General features: G+C 56.3%; 3 protein-coding genes across 8 annotated transcripts; 1 reads left to right on the top strand and 2 right to left on the bottom strand.

Moving 5' to 3' along the window:
• Window positions 1-1,908: 1,908 nt before the first annotated feature.
• MRPL10 (mitochondrial ribosomal protein L10) lies at window positions 1,909-8,301 on the bottom strand. Of its 3 annotated transcripts, none has more exons than XM_045889039.3 (5): window positions 8,198-8,301; window positions 5,331-5,500; window positions 4,754-4,918; window positions 4,358-4,502; window positions 1,909-2,875 (listed from the first exon to the last, which is right to left on the bottom strand). In XM_045889039.3, exons 1-5 carry the CDS (start codon window positions 8,247-8,249, stop codon window positions 2,619-2,621), a joined length of 789 nt encoding a protein of 262 aa, XP_045744995.1. In that variant the 5' UTR covers window positions 8,250-8,301; the 3' UTR covers window positions 1,909-2,618. The 3 variants fall into 3 exon arrangements, with proteins under 3 accessions (XP_045744995.1, XP_045744996.1, XP_064439404.1); XM_045889040.3 differs by having other exon boundaries at window positions 2,643-2,922; XM_064583334.1 differs by lacking the exon at window positions 1,909-2,875 and adding an exon at window positions 3,040-4,159.
• On the top strand, window positions 8,256-13,395 carry LRRC46 (leucine rich repeat containing 46). The gene is made up of 8 exons (XM_054510837.2): window positions 8,256-8,739; window positions 8,837-8,942; window positions 10,234-10,342; window positions 11,387-11,433; window positions 11,707-11,816; window positions 12,044-12,113; window positions 12,442-12,593; window positions 12,918-13,395. Exons 1-8 carry the CDS (start codon window positions 8,730-8,732, stop codon window positions 13,262-13,264), a joined length of 951 nt encoding a protein of 316 aa, XP_054366812.1. The 5' UTR covers window positions 8,256-8,729; the 3' UTR covers window positions 13,265-13,395.
• Window positions 13,396-13,409: 14 nt separating this feature from the next.
• On the bottom strand, window positions 13,410-17,707 carry SCRN2 (secernin 2). 4 transcript variants are annotated; one of them, XM_045889041.2, is made up of 8 exons: window positions 17,606-17,707; window positions 17,071-17,244; window positions 16,660-16,841; window positions 15,876-16,075; window positions 15,278-15,493; window positions 14,974-15,139; window positions 14,704-14,884; window positions 13,410-14,442 (listed from the first exon to the last, which is right to left on the bottom strand). In XM_045889041.2, exons 2-8 carry the CDS (start codon window positions 17,242-17,244, stop codon window positions 14,284-14,286), a joined length of 1,278 nt encoding a protein of 425 aa, XP_045744997.1. In that variant the 5' UTR covers window positions 17,606-17,707; the 3' UTR covers window positions 13,410-14,283. The 4 variants fall into 4 exon arrangements, with proteins under 4 accessions (XP_045744997.1, XP_045744998.1, XP_045744999.1 ...); XM_045889042.3 differs by having other exon boundaries at window positions 15,278-15,467; window positions 15,922-16,075; XM_045889043.3 differs by having other exon boundaries at window positions 15,278-15,344; window positions 15,922-16,075.
• Between the last annotated feature and the right edge of the window lie 3,420 nt (window positions 17,708-21,127).

The following is a 21,127-nucleotide window of genomic DNA, read 5'->3' as shown; positions in this document are numbered from 1 at the left end:
AGTGGGGGCAGAGCCCCCACTGGGCGCAGTTCCAGACAGATCATGGAGGACTGGGGAGCTGCTGGCCTCAAGCCAGTGGTGGTAAAGGGTTTACTCGGACTAGCATGGCCTTGACCCCAGTGAGTACCCAAGGCCATTTCCTTATTAACCGCCCCCTCTCGTTTTACATCTGCAAATAGATTGCAAAATTTGGAGCCAGCAAAGGAATCAGGTTGACGGGAAGGGACGGATGCCCCTGGGGGACCACAACAGACAGTGCCAACAGCACGGTCAGCAGGGCGGCCACCGCTGGGGAGGGACAGGCAGCGGCCCCCACCGAGGCTGTCATTGCGGGTGATGCCCCACCAGGGCGGGACCCAAGGGGCCGGAGGCAGGAGGCACCCGTGTGTAACACAAAACCCCCAGCTTGCAGTCTCTGGATCAGGAGCAGGTCTGCAGCAGTGACCAGGTGGCTGTTAGGGCTAGCTGGAGCCAACTCAGGTATCCCCGGCCTCCCTTTCTGAGCACCTCTTCTGCCAGAGTACTGTGTTCAGCTCAGTACTTGATTTCTAATTAAAAATCAACTCTTAAGGTCTAAACATGTAACACCTGGGTGGCCCAGTCGGTTAAGCATCCAACTCTTGATTTTTGGCTCAGGGTCTTGAAATTGAGCCCTGCGTAGGGCTCTGCCCGCTCAGCACAGAATCTGCTTGAGATTCTCTCTCTCCCCCTGTTCCTTCCCCCGTTCGGGCGCATGTGCTCTCTTAATAAATAAAATCTTTAAAAAAAAAAAAAGTCTAGGGGTGCCTGGGTGGCTCAGTCGTTAAGTGTCTGCCTTCGGCTCAGGTCATGATCCCAGGGTCCTGGGATCGAGCCCCACATCGGGCTCCCTGCTCAGCGGGAAGCCTGTTTCTCCCTCTCCCACTCCCCCTGCTTGTGTTCCTGCTCTCGCTCGCTCTCTCTGTCAAATAAATAAATTAAAAAAAAAAAAGATTAAAAAAAAAGTCTAAACCTCATTAAAATGAATGCAAGATGGACAGACAGCTTTAAGGACAGTGAAGCTGCTTTCTGGAAAGTGAGTTTTAATGGTGGGGCCTCAGGCATCGCCAGCAGGTGAAGGATGCAGTGCAGGATTCTTTGATCCAGAAAGGATGTGGGCCACCTCCCCCACCCAGGCCTTGGTTTACCCTACAGGATCTTACACATCCTTTGGGAGATGCCTGTTCTCTTGTCCATTCAGAACCTCAGCACGGCTCCTGCTGCCCCAGGAGGGCGTTGTTGGCACCCGGCAGGGTTCTGGGAGTCAGGGAGGGCACTGAGCAGCACTGGCAAGACCAGCTCTGACATCCACGAGCCTTAGGGGCCTTTTAATTCACTTCCTATTGATCAAGCATCCCTGGGGCATATGGCACCGACCTGGGCACTGTGGGAAATCGGTCCTGGACCAGGCCACAGAAAAGCTGCAGATCGTCACTGCTAGAGTGGTGTCTGTCCAGGACTAAGGAAGCTGTTGCACTGCCCCAGGTCTGGGAGGAAAGTTCGACAGCCACCTTCCCTGCTCCAGTCAAGGACAAGGGCAGGCTTCCAGTTAAACATTCTCTCTCCTTCATTAGGAACTTCTGGTTCTCCAAGATTGGGATGAGGCCTCCCACTCAAGAGCCTCCAGGCCCCCTCATTAATACAGAATTCTGGTTTGGCCCAGCTCTTGCTCAGAATCACCTGGGACACGTTAGCTACCGGGCAAAGTTGGCAGCTGCCTTCAAAAGGACAAACATGTAAGAGATGCCATTTGTGGGACTGGCCCAGGGAGGTAAGAGGCCTGGACACGGAAAGAGGAAGGATTTTCTAGGAGGGGAAGTGAGAATCAGAGGCAGCCCTGAGAATAAGTCTACACGGAGGATAAGCTCGCAAACAGCAAAACCGAGGAAATAAAATGCATTTCGTTTTATCAACAAGCAGTGCTCCCAACCTTTCCATAACGTGACACACCCTGAGGGTGGAGAATTAACGTTCAGACACACCCCAGACCCTAATGAGGAAGCTTGAGGGCAGAAATCCAGGGCATGGTCTTCAGAGCAGAGAGCCTGGTTCAAGCACCTGTTGGGTCTCTTATTAGCTGCATGACCTTGGGCAGACTCCTGAACTTCTCTGTGAAATGACGAATGTTAGGGTGACACGGCGAGAGGAATGGAGGTGTGTCAAGTGGTGAGCACAGAGCCTGGCTCTCAACAGATGCCATTCTCAGCACAAGTACCGAGGGGGACTACTGCAGCACGGCGGGCCCACAAGGGGGTAGGCCGGGAGACACGTGCGGCAAGGGACAGGGGACATGGAGGCAGAGGGCAACCTCCTCATCTGGTCAGCTTCTCTGCCCTGGACCCGGAGAGCCAAAAGCCTGCTCCTGTTAGGTCCCAGGGTGGGAACACTAGGGACAAAGACAGCAATTCAGAGCCTCCATTCGGAAATGGGGTGTCTCTTCATCCCTGGGTGGCCCCGTATCTGAGGAAGTCGGGGTCAGTGAAGTCAGGTCACGAACGCCACTCCCCACCCCAAGTGCTTCCACATTTCTGATTGATGGATGAGGGCGCAGCCAACAGGGGTAGAGTGTGTTTACGGGCAGGCTAGGTACAACAGGCTGGCTAGGAGTTCGGAACAGAGTCAGGAGAAGCAGGCTGCCCGCTGGCTGGCGCGATGGAGTGCCCCTCCTGTTGCTGTCTGATGTACTGGTCCAGCAGGGCCGTCAGCTGGAAGGGCTGGTGCTGAAGCAAGAGGTGGGTCTGGGCCATGTGGAAGGTGAGTCCTCCTACCAGCTCTCCGTGCACCATGGCCAGGCTGGGAAGCTGGGAGTAGCTGATGAAGCCCTGCCTGCTGAGGATGGTGCCGTCGATGCAGCCACCTGGAGGAACACAGGCTCAGCGGGGCCCCCGCAAATGCCTCTCTCCGCTGAAACCAACGGTCCAGCTCAAGGTTCCAACGCACGCTCTGCCACCCTCCTCCACCTCCCGGCCTTCCCCCAAATCTGGCTCCCACACCTGTCCCACCCAGCTCCCCCTCAGTTTGGGACTGATCCCCTCCCTTCCTTCCTAACTCTTCCCTAGAAAACACTCACATAAGACATCCACCTGGCCCACCCCCAACTAAGTCATGGTTTCCTAAACCTTCTTAACCGCAGAGGGGCGCCTGGGTGGCTCAATTAGTTGAGCATCTGCCTTCGGCTCAGGTCATGATCCCAGGGGCCTGGGATCGAGCCCCACATTGGGCTCCCTGCTCAGCGGGGAGCCTGCCTCTCCCTCTCCCTCTCGCTCCCACTTGTCTCTCTCTAATAAATAAATAAAATCTTAAAAAAAAAAGAAAGAACCACAGAGCGTGTGTGTGTAGTGGGGTAGCTATGAAACCAGTCTTCTCTAGAAGAATCATCTCCTGGGATCCCCAGCATTAGGGGAGTCTGGGAAACATTGCTCACTGCCCCTCAGTGCCCTTCCCCTGGGCTGTTTAAGTATCTCTGTCTGTGTGGCTTTCTGCACCCCACTGCTAGACTCAAGGTGTCTGAACTTCCTCTCCCTGCAGAGCCCTCTCTCTGCTTTCCCTCCTCTCCACCCCCCCCGCCCCGCCCCTGCAGAAATGACACAGGACTGGGGCGCCTGGGTGGCTCAGGTGGTTAAGCATCCGACTCTTGGTGTTGGCTCAGGTCATGATCTCAGGGCTGTGAGATCCAGCCCCGCATGGGGCTCCCCGCTCAGCGCAGAGTCTGCTTCTCTCCTTCCCCCTCTCCCTCTGCCCCTGCCCCTCACCCCGCCCCCCTGCCTGAGCTCTCTTTCTCCCTAAAATAAATAAATCTAAAAAAGAAGGAAGGGAGTCAGGGAGAGAGGGGGAGGGAGGGAGGAAGGAAGTGAGGGAGGAAGTGAGGGAGGGAGAGAGGGAGGGAGAGAGAGAGGGAGGGAGGGAGGACAGACGCAGGGCAGTGAGAGCCAACACAGGTTCTGGAGGGACACAGGCAGCCCTCAACAAATGGTGCTACTGGGGCGCCTGGGTGGCTCAGTCGTTAAGTGTCTGCCTTCGGCTCAGATCATGGTCCCAGGGTCCTGGGATCGAGCCCCGCATCGGGTTCCCTGCTCAGCGGGGAGCTTGCTTCTCCCTCTCCCACTCCCCCTGCTTGACTTCCCTCTCTCGCTGTGTCTCTCTGTCAAAAAAATAAATACAATCTTTAAAAAAACACCAAAGAACAAATGGTGCTACTGACTCAGGCCCCATCCATGAGAGGATGTCCCCCGCAAGGAGGTCCACAGTTTTACCCACATGTACTTAGCAGATGGCACCAGGCTGCAGTAGCACTCACTCCCCTTCACCCCCATCCTCAACCCGCAGGGTGCTTGCTCACCGAGCAGTGGCAGGAAAGGCACACCCTTTAAGACTCGCACCATCTCCTTGACCTTGGGCTCCTCGCTGACCAGCAGGAAGTTGTGGCCCACAAAGAGGGGCAGCAGGTTTTGGTACTTGGAATCCTCTAGGAAGGGCTTCAGAACCTGGAACAGCAGGAAAGAGGGCTTCCTGGGGACAAGTGGGAGGAAGGGCTGCCCACCCTGATCACAGGCCAAGTCAGGCTGACGGTGCAAGCCGACAGTCTCCTCGGCCCCCAACCACAGCGTAGGCACCAGACTGGAGGGTTGCTTGCGGTGGGAGGGTCGAACACACCCGATCTGGGGAGGGGCCCCCTGTGGTCTGAGTTGGCGGGGGTGGGGGAACAGGGTGCCCGTATCAGAGGGCTGCTCTCTACCTGGTTGGGGAAGATCTTCATCAAGATCTTGTGCTTCCGCAGCCGGTGCCGTATGAGAAGCTTGTCCTCCGCACTCAGAGCCACATTCTGACAGACAGCTATCATTCGGTTCTCTCGGAAAACTGCATCTATCTCCCGACGGAGGAGCCGGATAAGGCCTGTCTCCTGTAGTCAGGAAGGGATGACCAAGGGGACATCAGCTGCCCTTCTCCTTGTCCCCCTTTCTCCCTGGGGGACTGGTGCTGGGGCTCCCAGTGATGCCCAAACATGGGAAACTTCAAGTCCTTTCAAGACAAGAGAGATACTCTCCCCTACCTCCACCTGCTTGGATAACCTTCACACAATTTGGGGGAGACAAAGAAAGAAGGAAATCCAGGAGGCCCGTCTGATCCAGAGCCCAAAATGCCAAGCAGAATCAAGTGCACATTTCATTTTAAAGCAACTGGCCCACAGGGTCAAAGAGGGGAAGTAATGATGTGGAGGGCTGGGTCCTGGGGAGCTACTTCATTATGGCTTCAGAGACAAGATCACTTCAATCCACCATCCCAGCATCAAGGACAGGCAGTGTCCTCCTTACCTCCTGTGGGGGACTGGGAGGACACGGTAGGCATCTCGGGTTGACCACGGGTTTTGGGGGGATATACTCAGTCAGAGCCATCAGCTTCTGCCGCTGGAAATGCATCACACGACGATGGCGGGTAACAGCCTTGGAACCACAACGGACGGTCTGGAGGGTGGGCAGCCGGCCTGGGAGGGGAAATGGCAACACTGTGCTGTGCAGCCTCTGGGAGTCCTTAGTTGGCCTCAGATGGCAAAAAAGCCCACCTCTGGGCGAGACAACCATGGCTCAGAGAGTCTTGTGCTAGACTCAGCACGAGAGTGGGACAAGGAATTGTCTGCTAGGAATCCTAAATCCCCCAAACTCCCCTTCTCTTTAACGGGTGACCCTAAGTCCTTTGAGGCTCCCATTTCTCCAGCTCTTCTATATGCACAGAGATGGGAGAAAAAGATGAGAACAAGGAAGAAAGTATATTTGAACACATTAAAAAGGGGGGAGAGGGTTGAGCAAATTTTTTTTAAAGATTTTATTTATTGGGCGCCTGGGTGGCTCAGTTGGTTAAGCGACTGCCTTCAGCTCAGGTCATGATCCTGGAGTCCCGGGATCTAGTCCCGCATCGGGCTCCCTGCTCGGCAGGGAGTCTGCTTCTCCCTCTGACCCTCCTCCCTCTCATGCTCTCTGCATCTCATTCTCTCTGTCTCAAATAAATAAATAAAATCTTTAAAAAAAAAAAGATTTTATTTATTTATTTGAGAGAGAGTAATGGAGAACGCGAGTGCGGGTGGAGGGGCAGAGGGAGAGAAGGAGACTCCCCGCTGAGCAGGGAGCCTGACACGGGGCTCAATCCCAGGACCCCGGGATCATGACCTGAGCTGAAGGCAGATGCTTAACCCACTGAGCCACCCAGGCGCCCCGCAAATTTTTTTCTTAAATGGCCAAATAGTAAATATTTTAAGTTTGAGAACCGTACAGTCTGTCTACTACTCAACTTGCCATTGTATCATGAAAGCAATCCTAGACAATATGAAACAAGCACATACGGCTGTATTCCAATAAAACTTTATTTATAAAACATAGTGACCAGTCCAGCCACAGTATGCCAAGCCCTGGTCTAAGCCAGTGGTCCTCAGGGTGTGCTCCCCCCACCCAGCCAGCAACATCGGCATCACCTGGGAACTTGTTAGAAACCCAAGTTCTCAGGGCCTGTCCTGGACCTACTGAGTCAGAAGCACTGGAGGGGAGCCCAGCAAACAGTTCTAAGAAGCCCTCCGGGTGTTGCAGGTACACGCTGAAGTCTGAAAACCACTGCTCTAAGCACTGCTCTGAAGCCTTCGCCCATGATTTGAAGAGAGAAAAGAAGATCCACGGCCCTCACAGCTCCTCACAGCTCCCCCAAACAAGCCTCCCTTCCCTCCGTTCTTGTTTACAGGCATCGGTGCAGAGCACCCTCAGAAGACAAGGGAGCCACTTGAAAGCTGTAAGCCTAAGTGACCCCTTCATCTTCAACGAAAGGACCCAGCTAGCACTTCCCACTTTCAGCCCTTCCCAAGATTGGGATGGGGTCTCAGGGAAAAGTTCAGCTAGAAGGTGGCTCTAACAAAGAGCATGGAGGTTTGCTGGGGTAAGAGGTTTTCTTGCCAGCAGCCACAAAACCTAAGTTAAGAACACAGGTTTGGGATCAGATGGAACTGGATTTTTTTTCCTGAGAAAAAGCGGGGGGGAGCGAGAATGACAAGCGGACTCCGCGCTCAGCAGCATTGAGCCCGACGCAGGGCTCAATCTCACGACTCTGAGATCAGGACCGGAGCTAAAACCAAGAGCCGGATGCTTATATCGACTGAGCCACCCAGGCACCCCACAGATGGAACCAGATTTTAATCTCTTCTGCCACTTACTACCTGTGACCTTGACCAGTCACTCAACTGGTCTAAACTTGAATTTCTTCACCTATAAAAGGAGATGATAGGGCGCCTGGGTGGCTCCGATGGTTAAGCATCTGCCTTCGGCTCAGGTCATGATCTCAGGGTCCTGGGATCGAGTCCCGCATTGGGTTCCCTGCTCAGTGCAGAGCCTGCTTCTCCCTCTCCCTCTGCCACTCCCTCTGCTTGTGCTCTTCTGTCTCTCTGTCAAATAAATAAATAAAATCTTTAAAATTAAAAAAAAGGAGATGATAATGACTTCTTCATGACTGCTCTAAGATTTAAATGAGCTAATACATGTCAATCATTTACCACTGTGCCTGGCCTATATTATGTGCGCAAAATCATTCATTAAACAAATGTCTATTGCATGCCTACTAATGCCAGGCACCACGCCACCTGCTGGCTATACTGAACGAACACGGTTCTGCCCTTACGGAGTTTGAAGTCTAATACAGGAGACAACACATAAACCAATGCAAAATTACAGACTGTAAGAGTGAAAGGGGTCCATAAACAACCTGCAGAATACAGATTTAACAGGGGAAACCTGCTTTGCAGAAGGTGGCCAGGGCAGACCTGAGCAGGTGACATTTAGGCTGAGACCGTGGAAAGGTGGCACAGCGCCAAGGTCGGGGCGGGCAGTGGTTCAAGCAAAGGAAACTGGAGGCGACCAAGAGCTGGGTGGTGCATTACAGAAACCCAGAGAAGGAAGGGGGACTCGGGCGGAGGGAAGAAAGACTGTGGTTGTCGCCGACGCTGTTGCTGCACTGCGCCTACTACTAGTGCCTGCAGTCACAGGGAATTTTAGACGGAGGAAGGCGGCCAGCGATCTAGCTGGGGCCAGGGGTCATCGGGAGCTGTCTGGAGTAAGAGATTGCGGGAGAGGATCAGTAGTGGAAGAGGGGAGACAGAACTAGAGAGCACCGGCCGGAACGCGCCGTGAGGACCTGCGCCGCTCCTTACCCGCCTGGGGCAGGAGACTCCCTCGCAGCATCCCAGCCACGGCCGCAGCCATCGCCACCGGAAGAACAGATGGGAGCCGGGAGAGACAGAAGGAGCTAAGGATTGTGGGAAGTCCTGGGGCCGGAAGCAGCCGGCAGATCCGCCGGCTGGAGCACTAATCCGCATGCGCTAAGCCGGGTGCCTGTGAGCCCGCCCTCCCCGACGCCCAACCTGGCGTCCAGTCTCCTAGCAACGACGCTTAGCCTCTTGGGCACAGCTCTTTTCTTTTGATCCGTACCCGCCACTCTCTACCCACAATCCCCGTTTTGCTAGTCCTTTTGCACCCCTCAAACTCCAGAGCCCCCGCCTCGATTTACTTTTGTCTTCTACCCCACCTCATTAATTGGCTCTGAATCAACCACTTTCCCTTGTCCTTCGAGTCTCCGAGCGTCTCTCTCCTCATACCATCCTGGGTTCCGCCATACCCGGGACTGTCCAAGTTGGTCTGCTTCCCTTCGTTCTAATCCCATGCCAGGCCAGTAACCTTTAAATCATGCCCGGAGGTGAGTAGGGGATGGGGTGGTGAGTAGAACAGTTGGATAACAGTAGGGTCAGGCTTCAAGAATAAGAAATGTAACAACCGGACTCATCTTTTCACAGCTAAGTCTGCCCAGAGTCCAGAGGAAGGGGGAGTGTGTATTACTGAAGCCCTTATCACTAAGCGGAACTTGGCCTTCCCTGAGGATGAGGATCTGTCAGAGAAGATGTGAGTGCCAGGGGGGAGAAAAGGGGTGCTGGACGATTGAAACACACAGGATGACCGGTCCCCTGAGCTGTACTGGTTTGTCAACTCATCTTTGTCCCTCTTTTTACTTACTCCATGCATTCAATCAGTGGTCATGTCCAATTGATTTTGCCTCCTTAAACATTATTCTATTTCTTTTTTACCATGCCCACTCAACTGCCTTAAATAAGGCTCTTAAGCCATCACCTCTCTACAAACTCCTAATTAGTCTCCATGCCCCCAGTCCTGGATCCCCGTACCGTTGCCAAAGTGATCCTTTTAAATGATAGATCTGATCAGGCACACCCTGATAGAACCTTCCTTGGCTCTCTCGTACTTCCAGAATAAAATCCAAATGCCTTAGTGTGAGTTGACTTCTGATACCTTTTCAGCCTTATTTCTTGCTGTTCACAATTCCTCTAAGACCCCACGTTTTCACACCTTAGCACCTTGCCTCTCAGATTGGTGCTGAGCAGCATCACCTGGGAGGTTGTTAGTAATGAAGACAGGCCCATCCCAGACCTACTTAACCAGAATCTGCATTTTAACAAGAGCCCCCAAGGGACTCCTGGGCATATTAAAGTTGGAGAAAGCCTGGATTAGCACATACTGTTCCTTCTTTTTGACATGCCTTCTCCTCATCCCCTTCTCACCTTCCCAGCCAACTTCTACTTATATGTCACCTCCTTCAAGAAGCATTCCCTGTCCCCTGATTCACGACTGAGTGCACAGTTCAGGCACTCCTTTAGTCCCTTGTACTCGTATCTGTCATCCACTTGTCATAGATGTTTGGCCTGCTTCCCTAATAGTGATGAGCAGGGACTCTCATTTGTCTCTAGGGGGCAGTAAATGTGAACAGAACAAGTGCTTTTCCTTCCATGGACCACCCAAAAGGGAAGTGAGGAAGGATCCTCCTGCAGAGATTGTCTCATCTCTGCCCCGGCCCCTGCTTCCACCATCCATGCTGGCCCAAGGAAGTCTTCCCTTGCCTCAGAGTCTCTCTAGGAACCATAAGCTGCTATCACCCATTTCCCAGTCCAAGGGCCCTCTACTCCTCTCACCCTCTGATCCTTCCCAGTGCTACTGACCAAGATCCAGGGCTCCCAACCAACCAGGTTTCATGATTTGGACACCGCCTCATGAGTCAAGAAGTTGTTCGACATCTCATCAAAGGCACTTTGCTTGAAACACCTTTCCTCCCCCCTCCCATCTTCCCTGCTGAGACACCGCAGAAGTGGTGCTCCCTTATAACACCTGCTGACCGTTCTTCCAGGTTTCACACTCTGGCTGAACTGCAGACTGTCCGCCTGGACCGGGAGGGGATTACCACTATCGGGAACCTTGAGGGCCTCCAGAACCTTCACAGCCTTTATCTGCAAGCGGTAACTTCTTGCCTCCTGCCCTTCCTCCCCCTTCACCCTCTGTGGACAGAGTCTGTTTAATCCAAAAGCAACCAATCAGGTCATCTTACCCATTTTCTGGCGTTCAGGTAGGCAGACCTTCATTGAAACTGTTCCCAGATGGGGTTCCTGGCTGGCTTATCTGTGGAGCATGCAACTCTAGATCTCAGGGTTCTAAGTTCAAGCCCCACATTAGGTGTAGAAATTATTTAAAAGTAAAATCAGAAAGGAAGGAAGGAAGGAAAGAGAGAAAAAGAAAGAGAAAGAAAGAAAGAGAGAGGGAAGGGAGGGAGGGAGGAAGGAAGGAAGGAAGGAAGGAAGGAAGGAAGGAAGGAAGGAAGGAAGGAAGGAAGGAACTGTTCCTAGATGAATCAGGAATTCTGTTCACTTGAAAGACCAATCCTCCCAAAAGAGATCCTGAGCATGCTCTTGAATCACTGTTTTTTGTCAGACACTTCTCTTGGCCTCAAAGTTCTTTTTGGTGTCTACCTTAAATCTCTCATGTTATATATACCTCGAGCCCATTTCCTGTTTTGAAGAAGTAGAAGAGGGAACCAGAAGATTCCTCTGCATCCTTCAGAACCTTGAAGGCTGTTTGTTGTTGTTGGTGGTGGTGGTGGTGGTTGACTGGCTGATATTCAGTCTCCTCCAGTTTGAATATACCCAGCTCCTTTAATCTTTCCCCATAGAAACTTTACAAATCAAAGTAATGTATATTCATTACTCCTGTGTGTACCTAAGCCACCACCAAGGCTTTTGCTATTTCCCCATGGCCCCTTGGTTTCCTTCTTATTTCCAGGCCCCTCTTTGGTTGTGGGGTGAGCAGGGGGTATACTTTAATGAAGCGTAGTCAGCCCCCAAGTTGACACCCTTCACCATCCACCCAGAGAAAGCAAATCATCCCCAGGTACTGAGAACCAGTTCAGGGAGCAGGGTTGGGGGGCTGTCATTCCCAAAGTGCCAGCTCTCTGGCTGGGCCAGGAGACGTGGTCTACCCAGCTTCCCCAACTCATTTGCTTTCTGCAGAATAAGATCCAGCGGATTGAGAACCTGGCCTGCGTCCCCTCCTTGCGGTACGTGGTGTCAGGGTTCAGGCCCGCGGGAGGGGGGAGAGAGGGAGACCCGGTCACGCCCCAGAGAACTGGTGCAGACCTCTCCAAGCCTAATGTCTTGTCCGCTGAGGACCCAGCAAGCCCTGCTCTGCTTCCCCCACCCCAGGGGGCCATGGGTCCCCACTCATCATCGGGCTGCTTAGCCAGGGGCGCCGGGCGCCTGGTGCCCTCCTCCCTTCCTCCAGTGGTTCTGTGATTCAGCTCTGTCTCTGCACCCCTCCCTTCCCCCCGCAGCTTCCTGTCTCTGGCAGGAAACCAAATCAAGCAGGTGGAAAACCTCCGTGACCTCCCACATCTCCAGTTTCTGGACCTTTCTGAGAACCTGATAGAAACCCTGAAGCTGGGTAGGAAGGGCCTGGCCTCAGCTCATGGGATAAGCCTCGTGTTGGGGGCCCCCCCTCCTCTCTGCCACCATCTCCCTATGCTTGCATTAGCAGCAACTCTAATTCTCCCTAAACGGTAGCCCCATATTGTGCCTCTGGGGGGTCTGGGGAGGCTGTACAAAGAGGCAGTGGCTTTGGGCCAGAAGAAGGCTATGACACCCTCCTTCCCCTCTCCCTGGTGCATGCAGATGAGTTCCCCCAGAGCATTCTCATCCTCAACCTGACTGGAAATAGCTGCACCAACCAGGACAGGTACAGGTGAGAAGGACCTGAGGGCGGGAAGAAATGGGGGATGGCCGAGCTCCTCCTCCCTCCACGTGGGCTCCCTCTCAGCCTGCAGACCTGGGGTCACCATCCATGGCACCTTCTCCTCTGCCACCCCAGCTCAAGTGGGACGCCTTTTCTCTCCCACCCCGAGGTCCACACGGAGCCAGCCCTTAGCTCTTTGGGGCTGACCGCAGGCCCATCTCCCTGCCTGCGAACACCCACCCCTCTCGATGCGGTTGCTGCAGCTTGTGTCTGGCTCCCCCAGGCTCCCCACCCATGGGTGCTCTCCTGGGGGGCCTCTGCTCTTCCCGCCCTGCAGAGAGCTGGTGACAGAAGCCCTGCCGCTGCTCCTGGACCTGGACAAGCAGCCCGTGTTAGAGCGCTGGACCTCGGATGAGGAGGAGAAAGCCTCGGGCGATGAGGAGGAGGAGGAGTTCCCGGAGCTGAGTGGCCCGTTCTGCACAGAGCGAGGTGGCCCTGCTTTCCAAGGCTCGCACCCTTCCTAGAACTCCCCTCTGTCCCGTGGGGCACGGGGGAAGCTAAGATGGCAGTGGTGGCTAGGGAGGCAGCCCCAAGCCCAGAGCAGCATCTGGGTCAGAGACGGACAGTGCCACTGGGGCCAGGTGTCAGCCCAGCATGCAGGTGACGCGTCCTCCCGACCCCAGCCCCGGGCCCCTCCCCACTAGGGATGGCAGCAGGTTAGTTTGCTCAGGGGGTCAGCCAGAGACCTCCCGCCAAGGGCCTTCCTGCCAAGCCTGGGGCTCCATCTACCACCTCCCGTCTTGTCCCTGCCAGGCTTCCTCCAGGAGCTGGAGCAGGAGATGGGCAGACACAAGGAGCGCAGACAGCAGGCAGCCCTGGCTGAGCACATTCTGAGGATGGAGACAAAGCCCGCCCTCACTGGCCTCCCCCTGCTGCCTGGGGGGCCCATGGCTAGGGACAGCAGTCTCTCTGTCACTCCCAAGCAAGGGACGGAGACATCCCCCAAGGCTGCCTCCTTGCCACAGGCCACCTCTGCCAGCAAGAAACCCTGCCCTCTGGTTTCCGGCCAGCAAAGCGCTGTCCCGGCAAAGAAGGGGACCCCCTCTGTGGCTGGGGCCTCTAGCACAACCAAAACTGTGACCAAAAGAATCCAGAAGTGAAGTGCAGCCCGTCCCTACCAGCAGTACCCCAGGCACAAGGACTGGGGAAGAACAGGGCATGGGGTAGGGCCTCCCCTCCTTCTCAGACCCCGCCCCTGTGGCAGGAGCCTACCCCAGTAAAATGTCTCCCAGCGCTGAGTATGTCTTTCATTTTTTTTTTAAGATTTTATTTATTTATTTATTTGACAGAAAGAGACACAGCGAGAGAGGGAACAGAAGCAGGGGGAGTGGGAGAGGGAGAAGCAGGCTTCCCGCCGAGCAGGGAGCCTGATGCGGGGCTCAATCCCAGGACCCTGGGATCATGACCTGAGCCAAAGGCAGACGCTTAATGACTGAGCCACCCAGGTGCCCCTGAGTATGTCTTTCATGTTGTTGGGGGGCATCTGAGGGGAAGCAAGCAGTCAAGGCAGTGGGAAGGAGTCACAGAAATACAGATCCCGACTCTAAAGAACACGTTTCTGGACCTTTCGGGAACTACCCAAAGAACTGGCCCACCTCAGGTCCCCACCTGGCTGCCTGGGCCCTGAGTGGGCCTCGCCTTGGGGAAGATGCCATCCTCCGGGGCACATCTCACTGCCACCCTTAGGGAGTGCCCTCCCAAGGTTCAAGCCAAGGACCAAAAACCCGTGGTTCTAATTCTCCCTAAATGGTAGCCCCATATTGTGCCAGGCGTGTTCTCTTGTTCACACCCGCTCACACACCTGGGGAGATCACCTCTGCTCACAGGCCCCTGCCACAAAGTTCTCCATCTAGTTCCCATCACCCAAGTGAGACGACTGCTGCCCAGCAAGACGACCAGAGGCCCTGTAGTCAGCTCAGGGCTGCCCTTTACCCTCACTTGGCTCTCCCATCCCCGCTAGACCTGGGATCATGTTCACTGAACAGCGAAATAACATACTTTATTAAGGCAAAGGCCGAGCTGGCCGCCCTGAACAAGGCTGAGGGGAGTGAAGGGCTTGTGCTGATCCTGCTGCGCCGGGGGTCCTGTGCCCGCCCCAGGCCAGGAGGCGCTGTGGCGCTCAGGCATACACCTGGCTCTCCCTCTCCACAAAGGCCTGGAAGAGGGTGCCCAGCTCCTGGGGCGGTGGGGCCCACTCCCCGGCCAGCAGTCCCCGCACAGCCTCCAGGCCTTCCTGCTCCAGATCCTGCTGCTTCTGCCGGAGCTGCTGCCCCCGATCCTGCCCAGGAAAGGTGGAGATGAGTCCCCAGGACAGGCTTCCCTCTGGATCCGGGGGAGATCCCTGCCATCTCCCACAAGCAGGCGAAAGGACAGGGTCCCCGACATTTTCCTGGGCAGCTGGCTTTGAAGGCAGAGACTCCTCTCCCCAACTCTAGAGTCTCTCCTCCACTCCCAGGCCCCCCTCATATTTCCAGAATCCCAACTGGGGGTGGGTGAAGTGAGTCATGCCCCCAGAGTAGCCCCTCGTCCCTGGGGGTACCTGCTCACTCTCCATCAGCCCCAGAGCCACCTGGTGTCCGCAGTAGAGGGTGTGCCGGCGATCCACCTGAGTCTGGAATCGGGGCTGGGTCCGAACAGGGTCCTGTGCTCCCAAAGTGGGGGACAGCACCTGGGGGGCCTGGGCCGCCCCTGCCCCGAAGATGAAAGGTTTGAACACGGACCTAATGGGACAGAGATGGAAGGAGCGAAGGTTATTACATCCCCCACCCGGCTCGCTCTCGCCTGCCTTCCCCACCCTCATTCCCCTCACCTGGATGGGTCTGGTGTGGCGGTGAGGAAGTGGACACAGGGCCGTGTGGGGTCCCGGGGCAGGATGGACACCATGCTGGCCGTGGTGCGAAAGCCTCCTGAGTCCATGCAGATGCCACTCTCCTTGTTCCTGAGGATGCCCATCATCACCTCTGCCGTGATGCCCCCTGCGAAGGAGGACAGGCTGAGGGGGGCCCCAGGGCAGAAGGGGGACCTCTGACCTTGGGTCAAAGCCGTGGGAGAGGAGAGGGGCTGGCACTGCCGAGGCCCTCCGGCCCCCAGCCCGCCACCATCCGCTCACTGACCTCTTTGCTGCCGCAGCAGCTCCCGCCCAGCCTGGAAGCGGGCTTTGGCAGCCTCCATGCGCACAGGCTGCTGGGTCAGGGAGAAGACCTGAGCGAAGTCAAAAGTGCCCTGCCCACCCCACCAGCCCTGGGCCAGGGCGTGGGTCCGCAGCTCCGAGTGTTCGGCCGAGATGTCCGTGCCAATGCTCAACTGGTTGGAGATGTTGCGGGCCCCCTCTGTGGAGGGGGCGGGGGGGAGGGGATGGCTCATTTCTCATGAAGCACCTGCTCTGTACCAGGTGCCAAGAACATGATGGTGAAGAGAATAGTCCTGCCCTCGTGGGAAGGGCGACAGACAAAAGGATCACAGAAATAAATGTGAACTTGCAGCTGTGGTGAGTGCAATGAAGAGGCACCTGCTTGCATATAAGGGGGGAACCTGACTGCCAGGGAGTCCAGGAAGGCTCCCCAGAGGAAGTGGCAGGCTAGAGCACAAGAGGACCTAAGCAAGTGAAGGGGGAAGCAAGGGTCCTGCCCTGCCCTGCTCCCATCCCACCCCCTCCCAAGGCTGGCAAAAGGGGACACCCCCGGGAGGCAAGCCCCGGTGCCAGGCCCTCACCCTGGATCCTCTGTGCGGCCCACAGCCTCCCCGCCGTCTCCAGTACCCACGCCTCAGTCCGGTCAGCCAGCAGGAAAGTGTTGTGGTAGCAGAATGGTGCGGGGTCCTCCCGGCAGCTGCCCCCTTGCCCGTAGCGCTCCAGCAAGCCCGTGATCACGTGCAAGGCCTCCAGGGCAGAGCGGCTCCGTTCTAAAGCCAGCCTGGCACGAAGAGAGGGGCAGGGACCAGAAGGGCAGTGACGTACCAGTGGCGGGTGACGGAAGCCTCAACGGAGAGACGCAGCCCAGAGAGGCCCCCGTCACGCAGTCTGCCGACAGCGGTCGTATGGAGCGCAGTTAGGCCAGCGGTTTCCAAGTTCTGCTCTGAGGGTCCCATGAAGAGGCCCGAAACATGGTCTCAGAGAGAGAAGCGCACCGAGTCCCCCAGGCTCCCTTGAACCAGAGCTGCTCTGATTTTACTGGCTTTATACATTGGGGCTCCGTATGAGATTCCATTTGGGAAAGAACAAAAAGCACTTCTATTGAAAAAAGAAATGGGAAACCACTGCCCTATTTCTGAGCCAGGAGAGGCCCAGAAGTGGTCACACTTGGAAGCTCCTTACCAGACTGGAGAGATGGGGCCCCGGGAGAGAAGAGGAGCAGGGGCAGCCTCTCTGGGGATGGCGAGGGGGACACAAAGATGGAGGCCCCTGTGACCCCGCTTGGGGGGGGAGGGGGATGGCCTGGGTCAGTACTCAGCAGCCAGACTTCCAGTGCGTAGCGATGAGGGAGGGCAGGGTCCCCACCTGAGCAGATCCATGCCCAGCAGGGCTTCCCCCTCGCCAACTGGCTCCTTGGTCCACACTGCCTCGTTGCCAATACAGACGCCATGCTCGTTGGCGCCCATCTCAGCCCCCCACAGCCAAGAAGGGCGGCTCAGGATCACAGCGTGAGTCTTTGACACCTGTTCCACCTCAATGTAGGTGCACTGCAGGTAAGGGGGGAGAAAGGGAGAGTCCACTCACAAAGGGTTCTGGTATTCCCATTTTGCAGAGGAGGAGGCTAAAAAGAGGCTAGGGCCAGGTTGGTAGACAAGAAGGTCATGCTCTTTCCAGCACCTGTGGCGCCTTTCCGGGCGTGAGGAGCAGAGGAGGACGGTCTTAGATGGATGCCTAGATCTGCCGGAGCTCCTGACACTTCCATAAGGCCTAACCCACCTGGAGCCGGCTCCCAGGGGCGTGAGTCCCTGCCGGTACAAACACCACCTCCTGCACTTCGTCCCGGGGCCGGTCAGAGTTCTTGGCAAAGATCACCGCGGGGATGGCCGAGGCCGGGGGTACCGAGACAAAGCAATCGCAGGAACACGGGGCATCGGGGTTCCACGAAGCCATCTGGGGAGAGGTGGAGATGAGTGCGTCCCCCTCGGGCCACCTCTCCACCATCCTGGCCAGGGCTCAGCCCCTGGGAGCCCCTCTCCCAACACGTGTCGACACTCGGAGGACACTGCCGTTGGATCCGGGTGCTCAGCACCGCACACACACTCCATGCGCGGCAGAGGCACCGGCTCTCGGCCCCCGGCTCCAGGCTCGGGGCTCAGCAGGCGGGCGCAGAGCGCACGCTCCCAGGGCCCTCCCGGGAGCCCGGCCCTCGGGTGCAGTCGCGGGACCCCCTCCCTCGCCACCCAGCCCCTCCAAGAGTCTCACGCCCCCCTTCCTCTCTTCCCCCCCTCCCCCGATACGGTGTGCCCCTCACCCTCTCTCCCTCCGAGATCCCCGGCTTGGTCCCGAGCGCCAACGCCTCCGCTTCGGGTCATTGGGCGGAGGCTCCCAGGTGACCTGGAAGGCTTTGGCCGGGGGGCGGAGCCGGAACCAAGCGCGTGCAGTTCTTCTGCTTTCCACCAGGGCGCGCGCCAGCACTGCTTCTTGGAGCGGAGCGGCCTCGGAAACCGTGCTAGGCTGCCCGTTCTGGCCGGCGCCGCTTTCAGTCCGGATAAAGGCTGAGACGAAGCCAGCGGCACTTCGGATGGGGTCATCGTGGGGAGCGGGAGCTGCGGGTGGAAAGAAGCCCACGTGAAAAGAGAGGAAAGGAAAACCGGGCAGATCTGTTAGAGAGCGCGGATTGCTGGGGCATCTGGAGGAAAAAACTCAGCCACTTGTGTCCTGGTTTGAATTACAAAGGTGCGACCTACCCCCAGCCCCCACCGGGGCGTAAGATCTGTCAGATTGTCACAGGGCAGGAGGTGTAGGGATAACTTAAGTTAATGCATTTTTTTTAAACGCACATATGCTCAAAAGCCACCTGACCCCCAAAAGATGGATTCCGCCCCACAGTGCTCAAACTTCTACCAAGATAGCTTTGAAAGGAAATTTGAAAATTTCTAGTCCAAAGATTTGGTGCCTTTACATATAGTGAAACTGAAACAGCAAAGAAGTCTTGGCCAAGGGGGCACATATTGATGTGTGGGTGGACTCTGATCCCAAATGTTCTGCTTTCCGGGTCATTCTCCTCTATTAAGCCTCTCCGTAACCAGCATTTAAGCAAATGCATCTCACTCCTTTTGCTCTGTGGAGACCTCCAGGAGTGGGGAGAGGAGAGATATTGCAGATTATCTACTTCTCCCACATCCATCCTGCCCATCAGTCAGGGCTGCTTCTCAGAGCTCTGGCCACAGCATCCCAGCCTGGGGTCACTCCTGGGATGGGACTGAGGCCAAGGTTTCCCCAGGAGGCAGGCTATGGGCACGTGCACCAGATAAGGCTGTTGGGGGATCTGAAATCTGAGATATTTCCTAATTGCCTATAGGTATCCAAGGCTGATTCTGAAGAGGAAGCTCTCCCCCAAGAAGATGGTCTTTACTTTCAGAAGGGGCACTACCACTTGCGGAGAAGAATTATCTAGAAGCTGGGCTGGAGGCAGGGAAGAGCATCACCTGAGACTCAGAACACTGGCATCTCATCTTCTGCAATGGATCTGGAGTGTCTCTTTGGGCAGGTCACTTTTCCTTTGAGGGCCTCAGTTTCCCCAGTGGCAAAATGACCACACTGAACTAGTTCTGTGATTCTCAAGCACAGGTGGAGAGTGGAGGGGAGGGATTCGTTTTCAACCACACAACTCCCACTGCACAACAGAATACTTTCATACTCTGTCCGTGGACTGCCAGCAACAGCATCACCTGGAAACTTGTTAAAAATGCAGAATCTGGGGCACCTGGGTGGCTCAGTTGGTTAAGAGGTCGACTCTGGATTTCCGCGCAGGTCCTAAGATTGAGCCCCGCGTTGAGCTCCGAGCTCAGTGGGGAGTCTGCTTCTCTCTCTCTCCCTCTGCCCCCCAAATAAATAAATAAATCTTTTTTAAAAAGATGCAGAATCTTGGGCCCCACCTCAGACCTACTGAATCAGAAGCTGCATGTTAACAACACCCCGCCGTGTAAAGTTTGAGAAGCGCTGTTCTAATACGCCCTCGAGGACATCACTTGGTGGGTGCTGGAGAGTTAATCGGGTGTCTTGAGAAACTCCATGGGTGACTCGAATACGCCCTCTACCGGGCGAAGACAGCCAGACTGTTCGATTCCCGAGATGCTTTCAAACCCGCGCTGCTAGGACGCGGAGCTGTCGAGCTCTCCAGAGCTCATGGAAAGTGAAGGCTGCTTCAGATGTGCTGTCGACGGGGAGGTGTCTTGAGGTTGCCGTCGGAGGTCATTCCAGAAGCAAACGTCAAGGCTGTGTGCTGATGAATGTGAGCACCCAGAGCGGCGGGCAGCCCAGCCGGCCCCCCTCCTGCACTTCCCCGGCCGCCCGAGGTGGGGCCGGGACTGGCCGGAGGAGCAGCGTGTGTCTGCGGGCCACAGCGCCGCCCCAGGCTGCAGTTCCCGGGCGGCCTGCGCCTCCGTCACTTTCCCATTCCTGATTTCACTCACCAACCCGGGAGAGGAGGTGGCCGCTCAGAGAGGTTGTCCAAAGGGTGAGCCCACATGGCCTGATTTCCCTAATTCCTCCCTGGCCCCTCCAGGGTCGTCCCAGCCTGGGAGCGCCAGATCTGAGGGGTCAGTGGTGGCCTTGGGCTCCCGGGGGGGGGGGTGTCAGGCCAGCCGAGCAGCATTGCTGCCAATGCGGGCCAGTGAGCAAACATCAGAGCCCCACCAAAGGCCCCCGCTAAGAATGCAGGTCAGCAGGAGGAGCTGCAAGGGGAGGAGGGGTGGCCCCAGCCCTGCCCAGACAGGCCCAGCCAGCCCCACAGCTGCCCTCCTGTCCCTGGGGGCAGCGATGGGCTACAGGAGGAAAGGGCTCCCCAGGTTCCTGGGGTCTAAGTTCCGCAGAACCAAGAAGACAAAAGAGGCGCCCCACAGAGTGGGGCCGGCAAGAGGTCACGGGAACACAGGCCTGCCCCTCCTCCTCCTTCTAAATCCAGGAGCAAGAGAAAGCAAAGAGCTACTCCCCCAAAACCAGTCTGCTTCCATCTGTAACCCCTAAATCAGGCTGCTACCCTCCCATCCCAAAGTGGCCTTAAACTTTGTGACCCCAGATTCTCCCAAACAGGTGATGCAATGAGCCAATGTGGGTACCAGATTTGGCTCCAGGCAACTGGGTTAGGGGTGGAGTGGGGGAAACAGGAATCCCACTAGGGAAGGTAATTGTGGCCAAAATGTAGGCTGGGAAGGTGAAAGAACACCCTTTTGGAGCCTGAAACTGCTCTGCTGTCAACCTGCCTAGCTTTGGCCTCTGGACTCATGAGATTTTTTTACTCATTTCACCTGCATCAGGCACCTGAGTAGCAGGCATTGGGCAGCCTGGGAGAGTATGTACAGATGGGCGTTTCTGCACATCCCAGGCCGCCCGGTGGGTCTGGTGAGGGTGCGTTGGTGCGCACTGGGTTTGTGTAACTGTGGCGAGCCCTCTAGCTGGGAGTTGCAGTAGGATCCTTCCCTCATACTTTCCAGCTGGGCCGGAGCCCATCAGATATCTTGGCTGCCTTTCATCGCCTCGTCCCTGATAGGATCATCCTGGGTGAAGAAATCGCTGTCAGTCACCCCCGCCTCGCTCACAGCCAGAGGGATCGATCACACCCCCACGGGGGCGGGGTGACCGAGCCGGGAGGCTGGTTCTCCGGGGCAAGGCAGGGAACCGGCATTCTTGGAAGGGGAGGGCAAAGAGGGGGCTTATATGTGCGGGAGGCAGGAAATATCTAGAACCTTCTCATCCCCAGGGAGGGACAGTTAGCCCAGCTATCAACCCTGAGGGAGCTCCTCTCTCCTCCGGCACCAGCCACCTCCTGGGG

This window comes from Mirounga angustirostris, unplaced genomic scaffold (assembly GCF_029215605.1).
Source record: "Mirounga angustirostris isolate CCGP_5_RB_7025 unplaced genomic scaffold, mMirAng1.0.hap1 SCAF_17, whole genome shotgun sequence".
NCBI classification, from domain to species: Eukaryota; Metazoa; Chordata; class Mammalia; order Carnivora; family Phocidae; genus Mirounga; species Mirounga angustirostris.
The sequence above is the reverse complement of the archived record's forward strand: the minus strand, read 5'-3'. Positions and strand labels throughout refer to the sequence as shown.